Source organism: Pelodiscus sinensis, chromosome 6 (assembly GCF_052426305.1).
Source record: "Pelodiscus sinensis isolate ZL-2025 chromosome 6, ASM5242630v1, whole genome shotgun sequence".
Lineage (NCBI taxonomy): Eukaryota > Metazoa > Chordata > Testudines > Trionychidae > Pelodiscus > Pelodiscus sinensis.
In genome coordinates, this window is record NC_143057.1 from 127,447,151 (window position 1) to 127,460,711 (window position 13,561).

Below are 13,561 nucleotides of genomic sequence, written 5' to 3' on the forward strand. Positions count from 1 at the left end.
CATCAGGGCAGAAAGGGAAGTATGCACTAGGCAGGAGGTCCCAGTATTAAGATGTGATCCATACTATTAAAGAGCTGGAGAACCCATTGTAAGATGCTATTAACTAAATCTAGGATTGAAAACTCAGAAAAGAAGATGTAATATAGATTTAGGATTATTTTTTAATAAGAACATCAGAGCAGCCAGACTGAGTCAGACCAAAGGTCCATTTAGCCCAGTGTCCTGTCTGCCAACAGTGGTCAATGTCAGGTGCCCAAGAGGCAGTGAACAGAACAGCGAATCATTGAGCAATCCTTCTCCCATCACCCATTCTCAGCCTCTGACATAGACTAGGGACACCATTCCTACCCATGCTGGCTAATAGCCACTGATGGACCTAACCTCCATGAATTGATCTAGGTCTTTTTTGAACCCTGGTAAAGTCCTGGTCTTCACAACATCCTCTGGCAAGGAGTTCCACAGGCCAACCATGTGCTGCGTGAAGAAAAATTTTTCATTTGGTGATCCCTAGTTCTTCTCTTATGGGAACAAGTAAATAACTTTTCTTCATTCACTTTCTCTACACCAGTCATGATTTTATCGACCTCTTGCTGAATTGAAGGAGCTAACAGAGGCAGAGAGGTACGCAGATGAGGCTTTCCAGGACACTACAGAATTGCCCCACCTCCAGTCAGCCATCTCCTGCAATGGTTAGCCAATTGTGAGAAGTGCCAAACAAGTCACTTACAACTTATCTGTAATACCTTCTATTGAAGTCACCTATAAATATACTACTCATGTCTAATATGTTTGTAACATCTTCATTTAGGGTACATCTAGACTTCAGAATTTTTCCAGAAGTATCCCAGAAAAGCTCTGCCGTGTCCAAGGAATGCATCCGCTTTTCCAAAAAAGGTTGGAAAAGCGGATTCATTTTGTCAACATCCCTGTAAACCTCTTTTCACAAAGAAGGTGGCATGTTCCAAAAGAGGGGTATTTTTTTCCAATATTTGGCCCCACGTAGACGAGCCAAATGTCAGAAAAGCCTTTTTCAGCAGGAAAGTGGAAAAAGATACATAAATTGTGGTTCGCACTTTATGTATCTTTTTCTGACTTTTCTTTGTAGTGTAAACATAAGCCTTATTAACCTTTTGTAAATTGAAACACCATCATGTGACCACGCTTACTATTCTCCCATAGGAATCTAATTCCTAAAGAGAGAAGCCATTTCTCGATACAGCTTTTAAAATCTCTTATGTATAGTCTAACACTGAAGTGCCACACATTTCTCAGTCAATGGCTTAAAAAAACCCCCAGGCCTCTATATAAACACTCACCAAACTGACTGAGGACAGAGGATTGACTAATAGGGGGTTTTAGATCCCAGGATGATGTGGTGGTAGCAGTGGTGGCAGTGGAGCTACTGCTGTTTTGCTGAGAGCTCTGAGAGGGGAACTGACCCAAACCTGGAGACTTCAATTGGTCCAAGAGCGGAGATCCAGTGGAGTTGGCCAATTTAGAGGATCCAAGTTCTCCAAACCCAGAACAGAGGACTGAAGACTAACAAGAAAATGAGGGGGGGGAAATGTCATTAAACGTGAACATGAACAAACCTGTGAAGTCAGAGTTAATAGTTCCAGTTGGCAACAATTCAATTAATACTTTATCACAGATTTCTAAGTAAAATTAAAAGTTAGAACTCAGCAAGAAAATCCACCTGAGCACTAATAATATAGGGCCAGATGCCCAGCTAGTGTAACTGGTTTAGCTCTACCATTGTTAACAAAACTACACTCAGTTATTCAAGCTAAGGTTTTGAGCCAGGAAGTTTTGTTTATATACTGTCTTAGAAAAATATAATGGTAAAGTTACTGACAAAAGTATTTAATTTGTTTGACAACGTTTTCCAGTATCTAATCTCCACCTCTGTTAAAACTAACAAAGGGTAGCCAACTTTCTATTAGTCCAGAAAACTCAGAAACAGTTCATTTCCTCACAGATCAGTCAGATATGTGCTTGGAAAATACATCACTGTCTTCTGGACTAGAATTCAATGTTTTATAAACAAATAGTTTCATTTTAAATCAGAAAACTCATCGCTCTTTTCTGAAGAGCCAATACCAGCAGTTCACTTGGACTGACAAATAACTAGTTCATAAGCACAAAAAGATCCATCTGATATCCCTAACCCTCCACTCCCCAAAAAGTAAGGATATACTTAGTCCAAACAAAAAATAGGACTATGTAGCACTTTAAAGACTAACAAGATGGTTTAATAGGTGATGAGCTTTCATTGGCCAGACCCACTTCCTCAGATCAAATAGTGGAAAAAAAATTGTCACAACCGTATATACCAAAGGATACAATTTAAAAAAAATGAACACATATGAAAAGGACAAATCAAATTTTTTAATTGTATCCTTTGGTATATACGGTTGTGACAATTTTTTTCCACTATTTGATCTGAGGCAGTGGGTCTGGCCCACGAAAGCTCATCACCTATTAAACCATCTTGTTAGTCTTTAAAGTGCTACATAGTCCTATTTTTTGTTTCAGCTACACCAGACTAACAGGGCTACATTTCTATCACTATTCTTAGTCCAGTTCTTCTCATATACTTCCATACCACCTGCAATGTAAGTGCTGCAAAGAAAACCGATGTAAAAAACAAGAAACTAACTTAAAAAGTTAAGGTTAAAGTGTTTATTCTTTAAGATGTTGAGTCTTTAAAAAGCCAGTATCAATTTACCAGAGTCTGAGGAGAATAGGAGTTTACAGCATTGGAATTGCCAGTTCCTGGTGCCATCTGGGTGTTGTGCTGGGAATTCGTGAAGACTAGAGCTTGGCTAAAGCTCTGCTGTTGGGGAGACTCAAAGGAGTTGCCTTCTGTTTCTTGGCTAGAAGAAACGGGCTTCTGAAGTAAGGTAACTAGGTCAATGCTACAAGAAACAAAGAGAGACATTAAATACTCAAAACTGGGATATTTAAGGAGTGAAAGAAAATCAAACAACGAAGATCCACAAGAAGGACACTATGCTAACCACATGTTTAACCTTTCTGGGTCTTGTCTCTGCATCACACAGCACACCTCAGATGAGGAGTGAGAATCCAGTTCTTTACTCAGATGGCAAGGTCCTGCCAACTGCTCAAGCATTACCAGTCTTATTACCACGGCCATGTTTACAGCTTCAGAACTGAAGAACACTCTGAATTATGTTCTGTATTTTAGCATTTCCAAGCGAAATGCAGTGCAATTTCAGTATCATTCATCTTGGGTGTGTCCAAAACAGTTATCACCATAGTAGGCCCTCCATGGGGCGAATCAGCCCGCCCAGCCAGGGGATCCAGCCTGCGGCTGGGGGCAGGGGCGCATGTGAACTCTCCTCCTCCCCGCCTCCCGGGGGCGCACCAGCTAGACACACACACCAGCTGTTTTAACACAGATGACATTTAACTCTAGCTGCCGTGCACCTTTGGCAGGGGGGAGAGAGGACTTTGCACACTCCCCGCCCCTCTGGCCAATCAGAGTCTGGGAGCACGTGAAGTCTCTCACACCCTACCCTGTCCGGGGTAGGCAGTGGCTAGAGAAAAACACTGGCTGTTTTAAAACAGCAAGCATGTCTCTCTAGCTGGCGTGTGCTCCGGGGGGCAAGGAGACTTTGCGTGCTCTCCTGCCCCCAGACCCTGATTGGCTTGGTGGGGGGGGGGAGGAGGAAGCGCACAAGGTCTCCTTCCGCTGGGCACTTAGAGGGAACTGACAGCTGTTTTAAAACAGCTGGCGATTTTCTCTAGGGGCAGGGTGGAAAGGGGAAGACTTCACATGTTCCCCCACCCTAGACCAATCAGGGTCTGGGGGAGCACAAGAAGTCTTCTGGCCCTACCTTCTGGGATGGCCCGGGGCCACTTCAGAAAATTCTGAAGTAGCCTCCTTTTAAAAATGATTGCCCACTCCTGCCATAGTAGTTAAATGCCCATTGGCTTACCTGATAAGCTCATTTAGACTAATGTGACTCAGCCATGTAGTTAAGAGAAAAAGTGTTTGCTTACTTGAGTGGATCCACACTTTATGCAACTACATAACCCATAACCTGAGTGTTTTACAAATACTACGGAGTCAAGCTTCCACACTTCCGTGAGCAATATTCCCATTTTATAGATGGGAAAACTCAAGCACATAGCACTAAAGACACCAGTGTATAATCACATAAGAATTCTTCGGCAGCAGCAGAACAGAACCCTAACCAAGTGCCTGAATTTCCTCTACCTTCCTCATTTATTAGAACACACCCCTTTCATACACATAGCAGAATACAAGAAACCATAGGGTGCAGTCAGAGCCTAACAGCACACAAAATCAAGAACTAATACTAAAACAAATTCACTCAAAAGATTCTGATTAGACATCAGTTTGTCTGTTCACATACATACAATCTCCCAGGGGGAAATGCAGGACTATTTTCTAGTGTTCTATCCAATGGAAATGTAGTTTCAACTGCTGAACGGGGAGTGTGTGAAAGAGTTTAGGCTGTGAGAACAGTCACTGGAACAAAGATGTAAATTCTCCCTACCTTTGCCCAGGAGTGATGTGATTCTCCGCTGGAACAGAGGAAGCAGTGAAGACCTTTGTTTCAGAAAGCTGAGAAAGGGGGACGAGAGGAGGAGGGAGAAAGTGCATCGTAGTTATATGCGCACTGAAACTTTACATACAGCAGTACTCAAATAAATAATCCAACCCTGGATATGTAATTTAAAGAAGCCAGTAACACCAAATCATAGTAACAATGTGCACTGCAGATTACCTTTAAAAAACCAAGAAAACACAGCCCACTTTTAGAAAGACCTTATACCCAAGCTCTGCACTAGGGATGTGAGCAACTAGTCGACTATTTGATAAGCATAAGCTCATCGGATAATCGACTAGTCGCTTCTCTCCCTGCTTGCTGCTTCTATAAGAGACAGCAAGGGGGGGAAGCCAGCTTAAAAGCCCCCAGCACCGTCTCCACAGGGGGCAGGGAAGGCAGAGAGGTAGCGGGGACCAGGCGTGAGCTGGGAATCGGCGGATTCCCAGCTTGCGCCCAGTCTTAGACGCTGCGCCTCTGCTTTTTAAATGTGTTAAGAGCCTGACGGCTTACACCAGGTCCCCAGTGCTGTGCACCAGCTGGCAGGCTCTTAATACATTTAAAAGGCTTGCACCAGGTCCCCCACACTGCGCTTCAGACTTTTACATGGCTTAAGATCCTGCCAGCTCTTAATACATTTAAAAGGCAGAGCTGCGGTGAGGTTAGTGGCTCCATTTATCGACTAATGACGGCAATTCCATCGACTAGTCGATCAGCTGATTAAACTAAATTTAACATCCCTATTCTGCACTGCTTTCAATAGGTTGGTCTACACAGATTTTGTGCAAGCCCATCTGCTTCTGTTAGGGGTGTGATTTTTTTAACCCAGATATACCATCAGAGACACTAATGCAGATGCAGTTACAATGGCATAAAGAGGACATATACTGGATATATAATAGACAGGGAATAAGCTATAGTAGTTCAGCATCAGCACCAGCATCTTTATGATATAACTGTGTCCAATTTAGTGGAAATGTACTGGTTTAACTACACCAGTATAAAGCAAGAAAAGTTTGTGTTTTTATATAAGCCTTAAGAAACCACTTTTGCTCAACTGATGCTACTCCCTCCAGTATAGACGCAGTTGCATCAATATAAGTGCTTATATATATCAGCTGCTCAACTGATGCAAGTAAAGTTCAAACAACTACGAGTGCCCACACACAGAACACTGCTCCGCCTTAACTAATTCAGTATAAAATCTCTTTAGTTACAGTGATACAACTTTAATTGTAGACCTAAGGGCAGCTGCCCTACAAAAGGAATTAGCAAGGATTTCACTAGAGAGAGAGAGCCCTAACTCCTGCAAAGACTTACACACATTCTTAACTTTATACACTATTAATAGTCCCACTGAGGCCTTGGAAAGCAAAGAGTCAAATTCATTTTTGCCACACCAAGTGCAGTTCCACTGACACTGTTGGGAATTACAGCCCTAAATACGAAATGCAAGACTGCTAAACTAAATCGAAATGCAAGACTGCTCATCTGATGGGGATTTTTTTATGAAACAATTCTCATCCAAATTGTGCACTGCATGCCTGGACTGACTTCTGATGTAAAGGTGAATGCCTGCCACCAAGAGAGGCTAAGATCTAGCTCCGTTGTATTGGAAGAGCGGATTGACAGCTGGGTGAATAGTTCATGCAAAGACTGATGAGTTATGAGAGTGAAACTTACAGCCCCTCCCTCATTCCCCTGTGCTATCTTTGCCTGTTATTATTAGTACTAGTTCCTTGGGGCAGAGTGTCCAACTACACCTGTTATGTTAAAGCCTCATAACACACGCATAGTACTACATGCATAATGAACCATGAGAAGGAAGGTTAAGAGTTGAATTTCAGTCCAAATCACATCATGGCAAAGGGCCTGCTCCATCAATAGCTCCTTTCCCCCTATAACATTTTATTGTAGTACAGACTGTACTGTACTTTCAGCAGCATTGTAAGATTCCTGCATTATAATGGCACTAGGAGGTCAGCAGAATGGTAGGTTGTGGTCTGCAATCCCTTAGTTAAATATTAAAGCTTTAACATAACACTAATAGTTTCCCATGCCAACTTAACCTGGAGTAAGACCCACCGTGACTAAAACATTGACAAACTGTGAAATCAGGTTAACTAGAGAGCTTGACAGACTTGAAACAATGCCAGAAGTGCCTCGTGGGCATGCAGGGGAAAAAAGTCCTCTATTCAAGGAAAACGGCATGCAAAACAACTCCCAAAAGGCAGGTTAGTAGCTCTGCTGTATTTAAGTTTAAGCTATGGATTGTGGCAAACAGTAAACAAGCATCTGCTTTGAGTCTGCACTGAGATTATGACATGTGTCAGAGTCCATGACATGTGCAGCAGCTGAAACGGTTTTTATTACGCAGGATTTCTTAGAAGTAACTTTATCTGCTTTTGAGTACATGTCTGGGATAACCAATTGTACTACACAACAAGCCCTTCACTAAGGTACGAGCAAATTCCTAGAAATAGGCAGATGACAAACAATGGTCAATGGTTTTTAAAAGTCAACTTCACAGGGGCACCACCCCTTCCTACAGCGACAGTCCTTCAAATGCAAACATCAGCAAAGTTCCAGTAGTAACACTTGCCTAGTCACCAAGTATACACGCACTACCAGCCGACAATCCTCTCCCGCGTGCAGCAGATGTGGCATGGGAGCAAATACTCAAGATGTGTATTTAAGAACTGACGCAAAATACAATGTTTAAGAGTAACAAGCCAGCAAAACCCAGATCCTAATGGATATGTACATCTACATTGCAGCTGGGAGTGTACCTCAGGCTGGACAGACAGATTTACATTAGTTTGGCTTGAGCTAGAGTACTACAAATAGTGTGGACTATATGGCTCTGGTTCACTAGCTCCCCTCCCCCCGGTCTGAGTTCACCAGGGCTGCAAGGCCACAAATCCTATTTGCAACAAGCTAAATCAAGCCAAGTGAGCACAAGTCTGTCTACCTGGGCTGAGAGGCATCCCTCCCAGCAACATGGTTCTGAGGCCTAAGATCAAAATTAAATGAAAATGACAGCTTTCTTGCGGTCTTAAATCCTGCTTAAGGGACACTGCCAATTTAATCACACTTCTGTCCATTTTTAAAAGCAGATCTACCGTTGCTCCAAGTAAAATGAAGGTAATTAACAGAACCCAGAAAAACAACATCGCTTTATTTTTCAAATTGTTTCGTGCGTTTGATAGCAATTTTTATTTAAAATAGAAGAGCGGTAGCAAAAACCGGCAAGACGATGAGGACCAACTGTAGTACCTGAAAACATATTGGCTTTTAAATTGACTTGACTTCATATTGACACTGTCCCTTTAACAAAATACAATTTCACGTATTAGGCACACAAGGTGAGCGAGATACCATCATATATTAGAATTCCAAGTGTCTATTACTCTTTAAACAGATTGTAGAATAAGTCTACTAGATTCATAGAGTTTAAGACCAGAAGAAACCTTTAGATCATTTAGCCTGCCCCCGTGTATATCACAGGCCATTACATTTCATGCAGTTATCACTGTACTGAGTCTAATAGCTTACATGTGACGAATATAACCTGCCCTTGGCTAAAGCATATTTCTAATTTAAATTGGTCTAGCTTTGGCTTTCAGCCATTGGTTCTAGCTAAGCCTTTCTTCCCCAGATTAAAAAGACCTTTAATAGCCTATACTTTTTCCCTGTGAAGGTATCTATGCTTTGGCCACTGAAAGACTAGATAACACTCACAGATTGTAAAAGACCAGCCACTAAAGTCATTAGTTTGTTGCATGAGTGCTTAGTTGGCAGGCCAGAACAGAGGAATCCCTGGTGAGACGAAGTTAGATCCTAATCCTGTAATAAGCTCCATGCAGACAGACTTTGGCGCCCACATGGAAGCACATGAATTCAATGCTGCTCCAAATGGATGGAGAGATTAACCTGCACAGAATTATTTTAACAGGACAGACTTTGCTTCTGTAATAAGTCCAGTGATTGGACTATACTAACAGAACCATGCCTCAGACATTACAGAAATACAGGTGAGATTTCTAATCAAACACTGACACCTTTAAAGAATGCAAATAGGATAATACTATCTGGCACCTCTATCACACTTAATACTTTCTAGAATACAACCTCCTTGGAAGCTAAGAGAGAATTTACAGATGTTGTCTTTGAAGTGACACACATCATGACTCTTCAATAAGAGCCAAAACCACCATCAGTCTTAGTCAAACATTCTGAGGCAAACTCCTGCTCTTAGGAAAATGGGCTTACAATATTTGATGTCCTCAGAGAGCAGCAGGACCACAATTTAAAAAACAAACAAAAAAAACAACACTTTTCTCACCAAATTCCCCACCTCAACTCCTCTCTAACCTACATACACACTATGGTTTTTGTTGGGTTGCACAGCCTGTGTTTATAGGCATTAATATTCAAACACAAAACACGTGCTAAGTGTTTTACAGATATGAAGCAAGGTCATTGTCCTGAGAAAAATACATGGACACAGGTTGGTGGGTGCATGGGTGGGATGTAACAAAAAAATGTGATAATGTAATAATGTGCATTGTTTAATATTTTTAAATATTCTCTTAATACAAAGACGACTTTTTGAAAAAGTCAAAAGAATTATATACATCTTATAAAAAGAAAAAATTGATGAAATTTTGGGCAGTCACTAAGTTTTAATACTTAAACTACTAGTTCATTAAAATCATTATATAAAAAACATTATTTACTAAGACTATAAGCTCTAGATAGTGCCAGGGAATGAATGAGCATGATTCATAGAATCATAGAATCATAGAATAATAGGACTGGAAGGGACCTCGAGAGGTCATCGAGTCCAGCCCCCTGCCCTCAAGGCAGGATCAAGCTCCGTCTACACCATCCCTGACAGATGTCTATCTAACCTGTTCTTAAATATCTCCAGAGAGGGAGATTCCACCACCTCCCTTGGCAATTTATTCCAATATTTGACCACCCTGACAGTTAGGAATTTTTTCCTAATGTCCAATCTAAACCTCCCCTGCTGCACTTTAAGCCCATTACTCCTTGTCCTGTCCTCAGGACTTACTGTCCTGTCCTCAGGATTAACTCCCATAAGTGCTGAACAGTAGAGTTAGGTTAAGAATGAAAATATTTTAACTGAAAAAAAAAAATCTGTAAAATTTTTATGTTCACAAATAGCTCACCGAACCTGACAAAATGAGGAAAAAATGATTACCTATCTTTGTTCTTTGAGATGTGTTGCTCAGTCATTCCGTGCTAGGTGTGCACGCACTCACGTGTGCACAGTGCATATGAGATTTTTGCCTTAGTGGTATCTAGAGGGTGAGCTGTGGTGCCCTCTAGAGCCATGGTCACCAACCCGTCGATCATGATCGACTGGTCGATCGTGAGGGCTCAACCAGTCGATCGCAAGGTGTTTGGGCCTCCCTCTTATTTCCCCCACCCCCAATCTGCACTACCTACCTCCAGCGACAGTGGAGGTAGTGCCAGCTTCATCCATTCATCCAGACTTAAATACTATACACAAGCTATTTATAAAAGGCCCTCATGCACACGGTTGATTAAGAGGAAAAACTGCTAGCTCTTGCTAAGCAAGGAAGGAGCTCTAACAACCGGCAGTAAGAAGGAATGGAGAGCAAGTAGATCCAGCAACATGAGACACCACCACATGAGCACGGTACCACATGAGCACGGTATCAACAACTGTGCAAGTGGGTGCATGCACAGCTAGAATGGAATCAACATGAGCAGGCACTCAAAGAATATTTTTACAACCCTTGAATGAAAGAACACAATGAAATTCAAAGAACGTATTTATGACCGCCATTGAATAGGACTCACGTAAAAAATGGCTAGAACCAACCCCCTGCAGATGTTGCAAAGTATTGCACAGAACAGTTATGTTTTGACTTCTAAAGGAGATGCACAGACAGCTCAGGGTGAACAATTGCCATCTGCCCATCCAGATACACTTACATCTTCATTCCAGTCTTCCGCTGTCCATTCTTCTATCGAATTCTTCCATGCTCCTGTTGCAGTTTGGGAGAGAAGAGAAATTAGGCACAAACCCTAAAGGTCCAATATCATATTGCAGTGCGCACATTAAAAGCCATCTGACCGTTCATTTCTCATTACGGGTAGGAAAGCAGTTTGTGACGGAAGTTATGGTCAGGACCATTGTATGGTCTGCATGATGCTTCCTCCTAACATGAGTGCAGAGAACTGGAATTCAGGACCTCTAGAGGTCCCTTCCAGCTGTATGATTCTATTGCCATTATTTTCTCAACTACTTTGGCAAACAACATGCTAAAAGCATCATGACTGGTTAATCATTAGCACACACAGCGTTTTAATATCACGTGCTGTAAAGAGCTGAGGGAGATGCAAGAGAGCTCCACTTGAGGCTCACGATCTTCAGTCTGAGTGTCACTGGTCCATGCCCTCTTGATCTGGATGCCCACAGCAATGGCCCCTCTTTGGCACGCCCTTCCTGCATTCTGGCTGTCTCCTCAGGCTAGGAGAATCCCATTCCACTTCCCCCAGGAGGTTGAGACACACATTTTACAGGGAAAAAAATATCATTCCCACTGCATCGGCGGCAGGGCGGCAGTTGGCCAGCCACTCTAGCAATAGCACGGTGCCAAGCCAGTTACACCACAAACTGCAGAACCCAGGCTGTGCGGTGCACTAGGAAGACTACGGCTTGCGGAAATGGCACAGCAGTAGGAAATGTGTTTAATGTTTTAAAACCTGGCCTCTTCCACAGGAACCAGCAGGGCAGAGTGGGGGCACAAAACAGTGGGAAGCAAGTAAAAGGCTGAGGTGTTAGAGCACACACACTTGAAGCTACCGCAGTAACAGGGCCCCCAAACTAAGCACACCACCACCAGCAAAGAACCCACCAGCAGTAACGTTTCAGTTTCCATCACCTTATCAAAATGTAGCTCCACAAGACACCTCCGTTTAACTACATTATGGTACGCAGCTCTGAACAATGTGCAAGGAATGAATTTTAAAGCAATAGAGCTCCTTGAAGACAGCATCAAATCCGTGCTCTAATTAGATTAATATAGATTTATATATCAACATATCTTAGTTCATTCCTCCTATGTGTTATACATTGTAGCTAAGCCATAGACAGTAAGATCGAACAATGCTGATTTGCCACTGAACAGCTCTGCCCCCAACACATGTAAAACCCCCCAAAAAGAAAGAGGACTTATACCTTGGAGTCCACAATTATTTGGCAGGTCCTGAGCAAGATAATGTCCACTCTGGGCTGGCTCTGTGGAGCAATATAAAATTGCCTGAAATGTCTCTCAATCACATACTACCAAATAGATTTCCACTGAAGCTTTCCATATTAAGTGTTGAGTCATGTACCTGCAGCAAAGTAATTTTTGGCCTTCCCAGGGAAAATTCACTGGGTCTGCAGTTCCTGGACAAACTCCCAAGCTAGCCCACGTGTCCATGGCTTTTCAGACAGGAGAAAGTGCCCATGTGAGTAGTATAATTTAGATGTGGAAGTAAGATCAGCTGTTTCTTCCTGGCCAATGCAGGATTGCTCCCTACAGGATATGTTCTATATGCATTTTTGTTCCTTTCTCTGAATGCAGCCTCCTGTCTACTCTGTGTCTGTCTTGTGTAGACTGTAAAGCTCTTCAGGGCAAGGATGATCACTGTATTTTGTGTCTTGTATCAGTACTTTAATAATAAATAATAGTGCTCCAAGTGCTTTTTCTAGTTTTGTTTTACGTAAGTCCAGCAAGGGGGCTTCCATCAGTACCTTTGGGAGATTTCTAAACCAACAGATCCAATGGTCAGGACATTCCTTGACATTCAGCCTAATGGTTCATCCCATTATTCTTATTTTATAGCCCCACTGGATCAGCCTGTTTTCTGAACCAGCACCTTTCTAACGTACACAAACAAGCATGTCTCCCCACTACGCATTTTGGTAAATTAGCCAAGTTATGCATATTTCGTTCTCACTCTTGCTTCCAAAGTCAATCCCTGCAGCCTCAGACTACTTTGCTGCTCTTCTATGAATCAATTCCTATTTGCCAACATCTTCCTACATTGAAGGGCCTGCATACAGTGTTCCAGTTATGATCTTATTACTAGTACAACAAGTCCTCTCTAATGTGTTCATGCCTCTGCAGTTAAAAAAAACAACCACCACCACAATAAGCTTTAATGCCACCTTTCAGCATTGCAAATTTACATAATTTTCTGTCCACCAATGCCCTAGGCCTTCTGGGACACTGCAGTTTTTACAACCATCCTCTTTCCATTGAAAGTTTGTACTTTGTTTTTCCCAAGTATGTTTGTTCAAATTTCATCCTGGATTTCCATCTGTGGGCGCTTCGATTTTTCTTCCATACAAGCAGGTTTTCTCTGCTTTGCAGCATCTCAGTGAGCCAATAAAAGTGCATTCTACTATTTATTGCTGATGTAACTGCAACTATTTTCCTTCTAATTTCTGACTGCTGATCGCACCTTTGGGATTTTTCTTCTTGCTGAATTACACTCCAGATACATTAGCATGAACATAAAATTTATTTTATCCCTGCCTATATCTATCCTCTCTTGCTCCCCTCTTATGTTATCTTTGTAATTGACAGTTCTTTTCAATTTAGTATAATCTATCATTTTCATGAAAATGCTCTTTCCACTTCAACAATAGGCCTAAAACCCAATGACCCCAATACCTCCGTCCTCCAGTACTGATACACTGTGATTTTATTGCTTTCTTTCTTTGTGACTCTTCAGTCGGTTTCCTAAGTCACATGGGACTGTACATAGCCAAGTCAATCTGAATTACAACTATTAGTAAATGTGTGAGGCACAATATCTGTACTTCAGGAAATATGTGGTAATATCTACTGCATTCTTCTCATTCACTGATGAAGTGACTGAGTAAGCTATGACTTGCTCTAGAAAAAACCCAT

General features: G+C 42.0%; 1 protein-coding gene and 1 non-coding gene across 8 annotated transcripts in view; both read right to left on the reverse strand.

Moving 5' to 3' along the window:
• Positions 1-13,561, reverse strand: part of UBAP2 (ubiquitin associated protein 2) — a 150,319-nt gene that overhangs the window by 51,256 nt on the left and 85,502 nt on the right. For 4 of the 7 annotated variants that reach the window (XM_075932778.2, XM_075932776.2, XM_006122991.5 and 1 more), the window contains exons 9-13: positions 11,836-11,895; positions 10,587-10,639; positions 4,548-4,615; positions 2,729-2,918; positions 1,317-1,539 (exon numbers count right to left, since the gene is read on the reverse strand). In XM_075932778.2, the coding sequence (XP_075788893.1) occupies positions 1,317-1,539; positions 2,729-2,918; positions 4,548-4,615; positions 10,587-10,639; positions 11,836-11,895 (594 nt within the window). The remainder of the gene's footprint in view (positions 1-1,316; positions 1,540-2,728; positions 2,919-4,547; positions 4,616-10,586; positions 10,640-11,835; positions 11,896-13,561) is intronic. The other 3 variants (XM_075932779.2, XM_075932780.2, XM_075932781.2) reach the window with 2 other exon arrangements.
• LOC112545782 (small nucleolar RNA SNORD121A) lies at positions 1,943-2,023 on the reverse strand. The gene has a single exon (XR_003089327.1). It is a non-coding gene; the product is annotated as a small nucleolar RNA SNORD121A (small nucleolar RNA).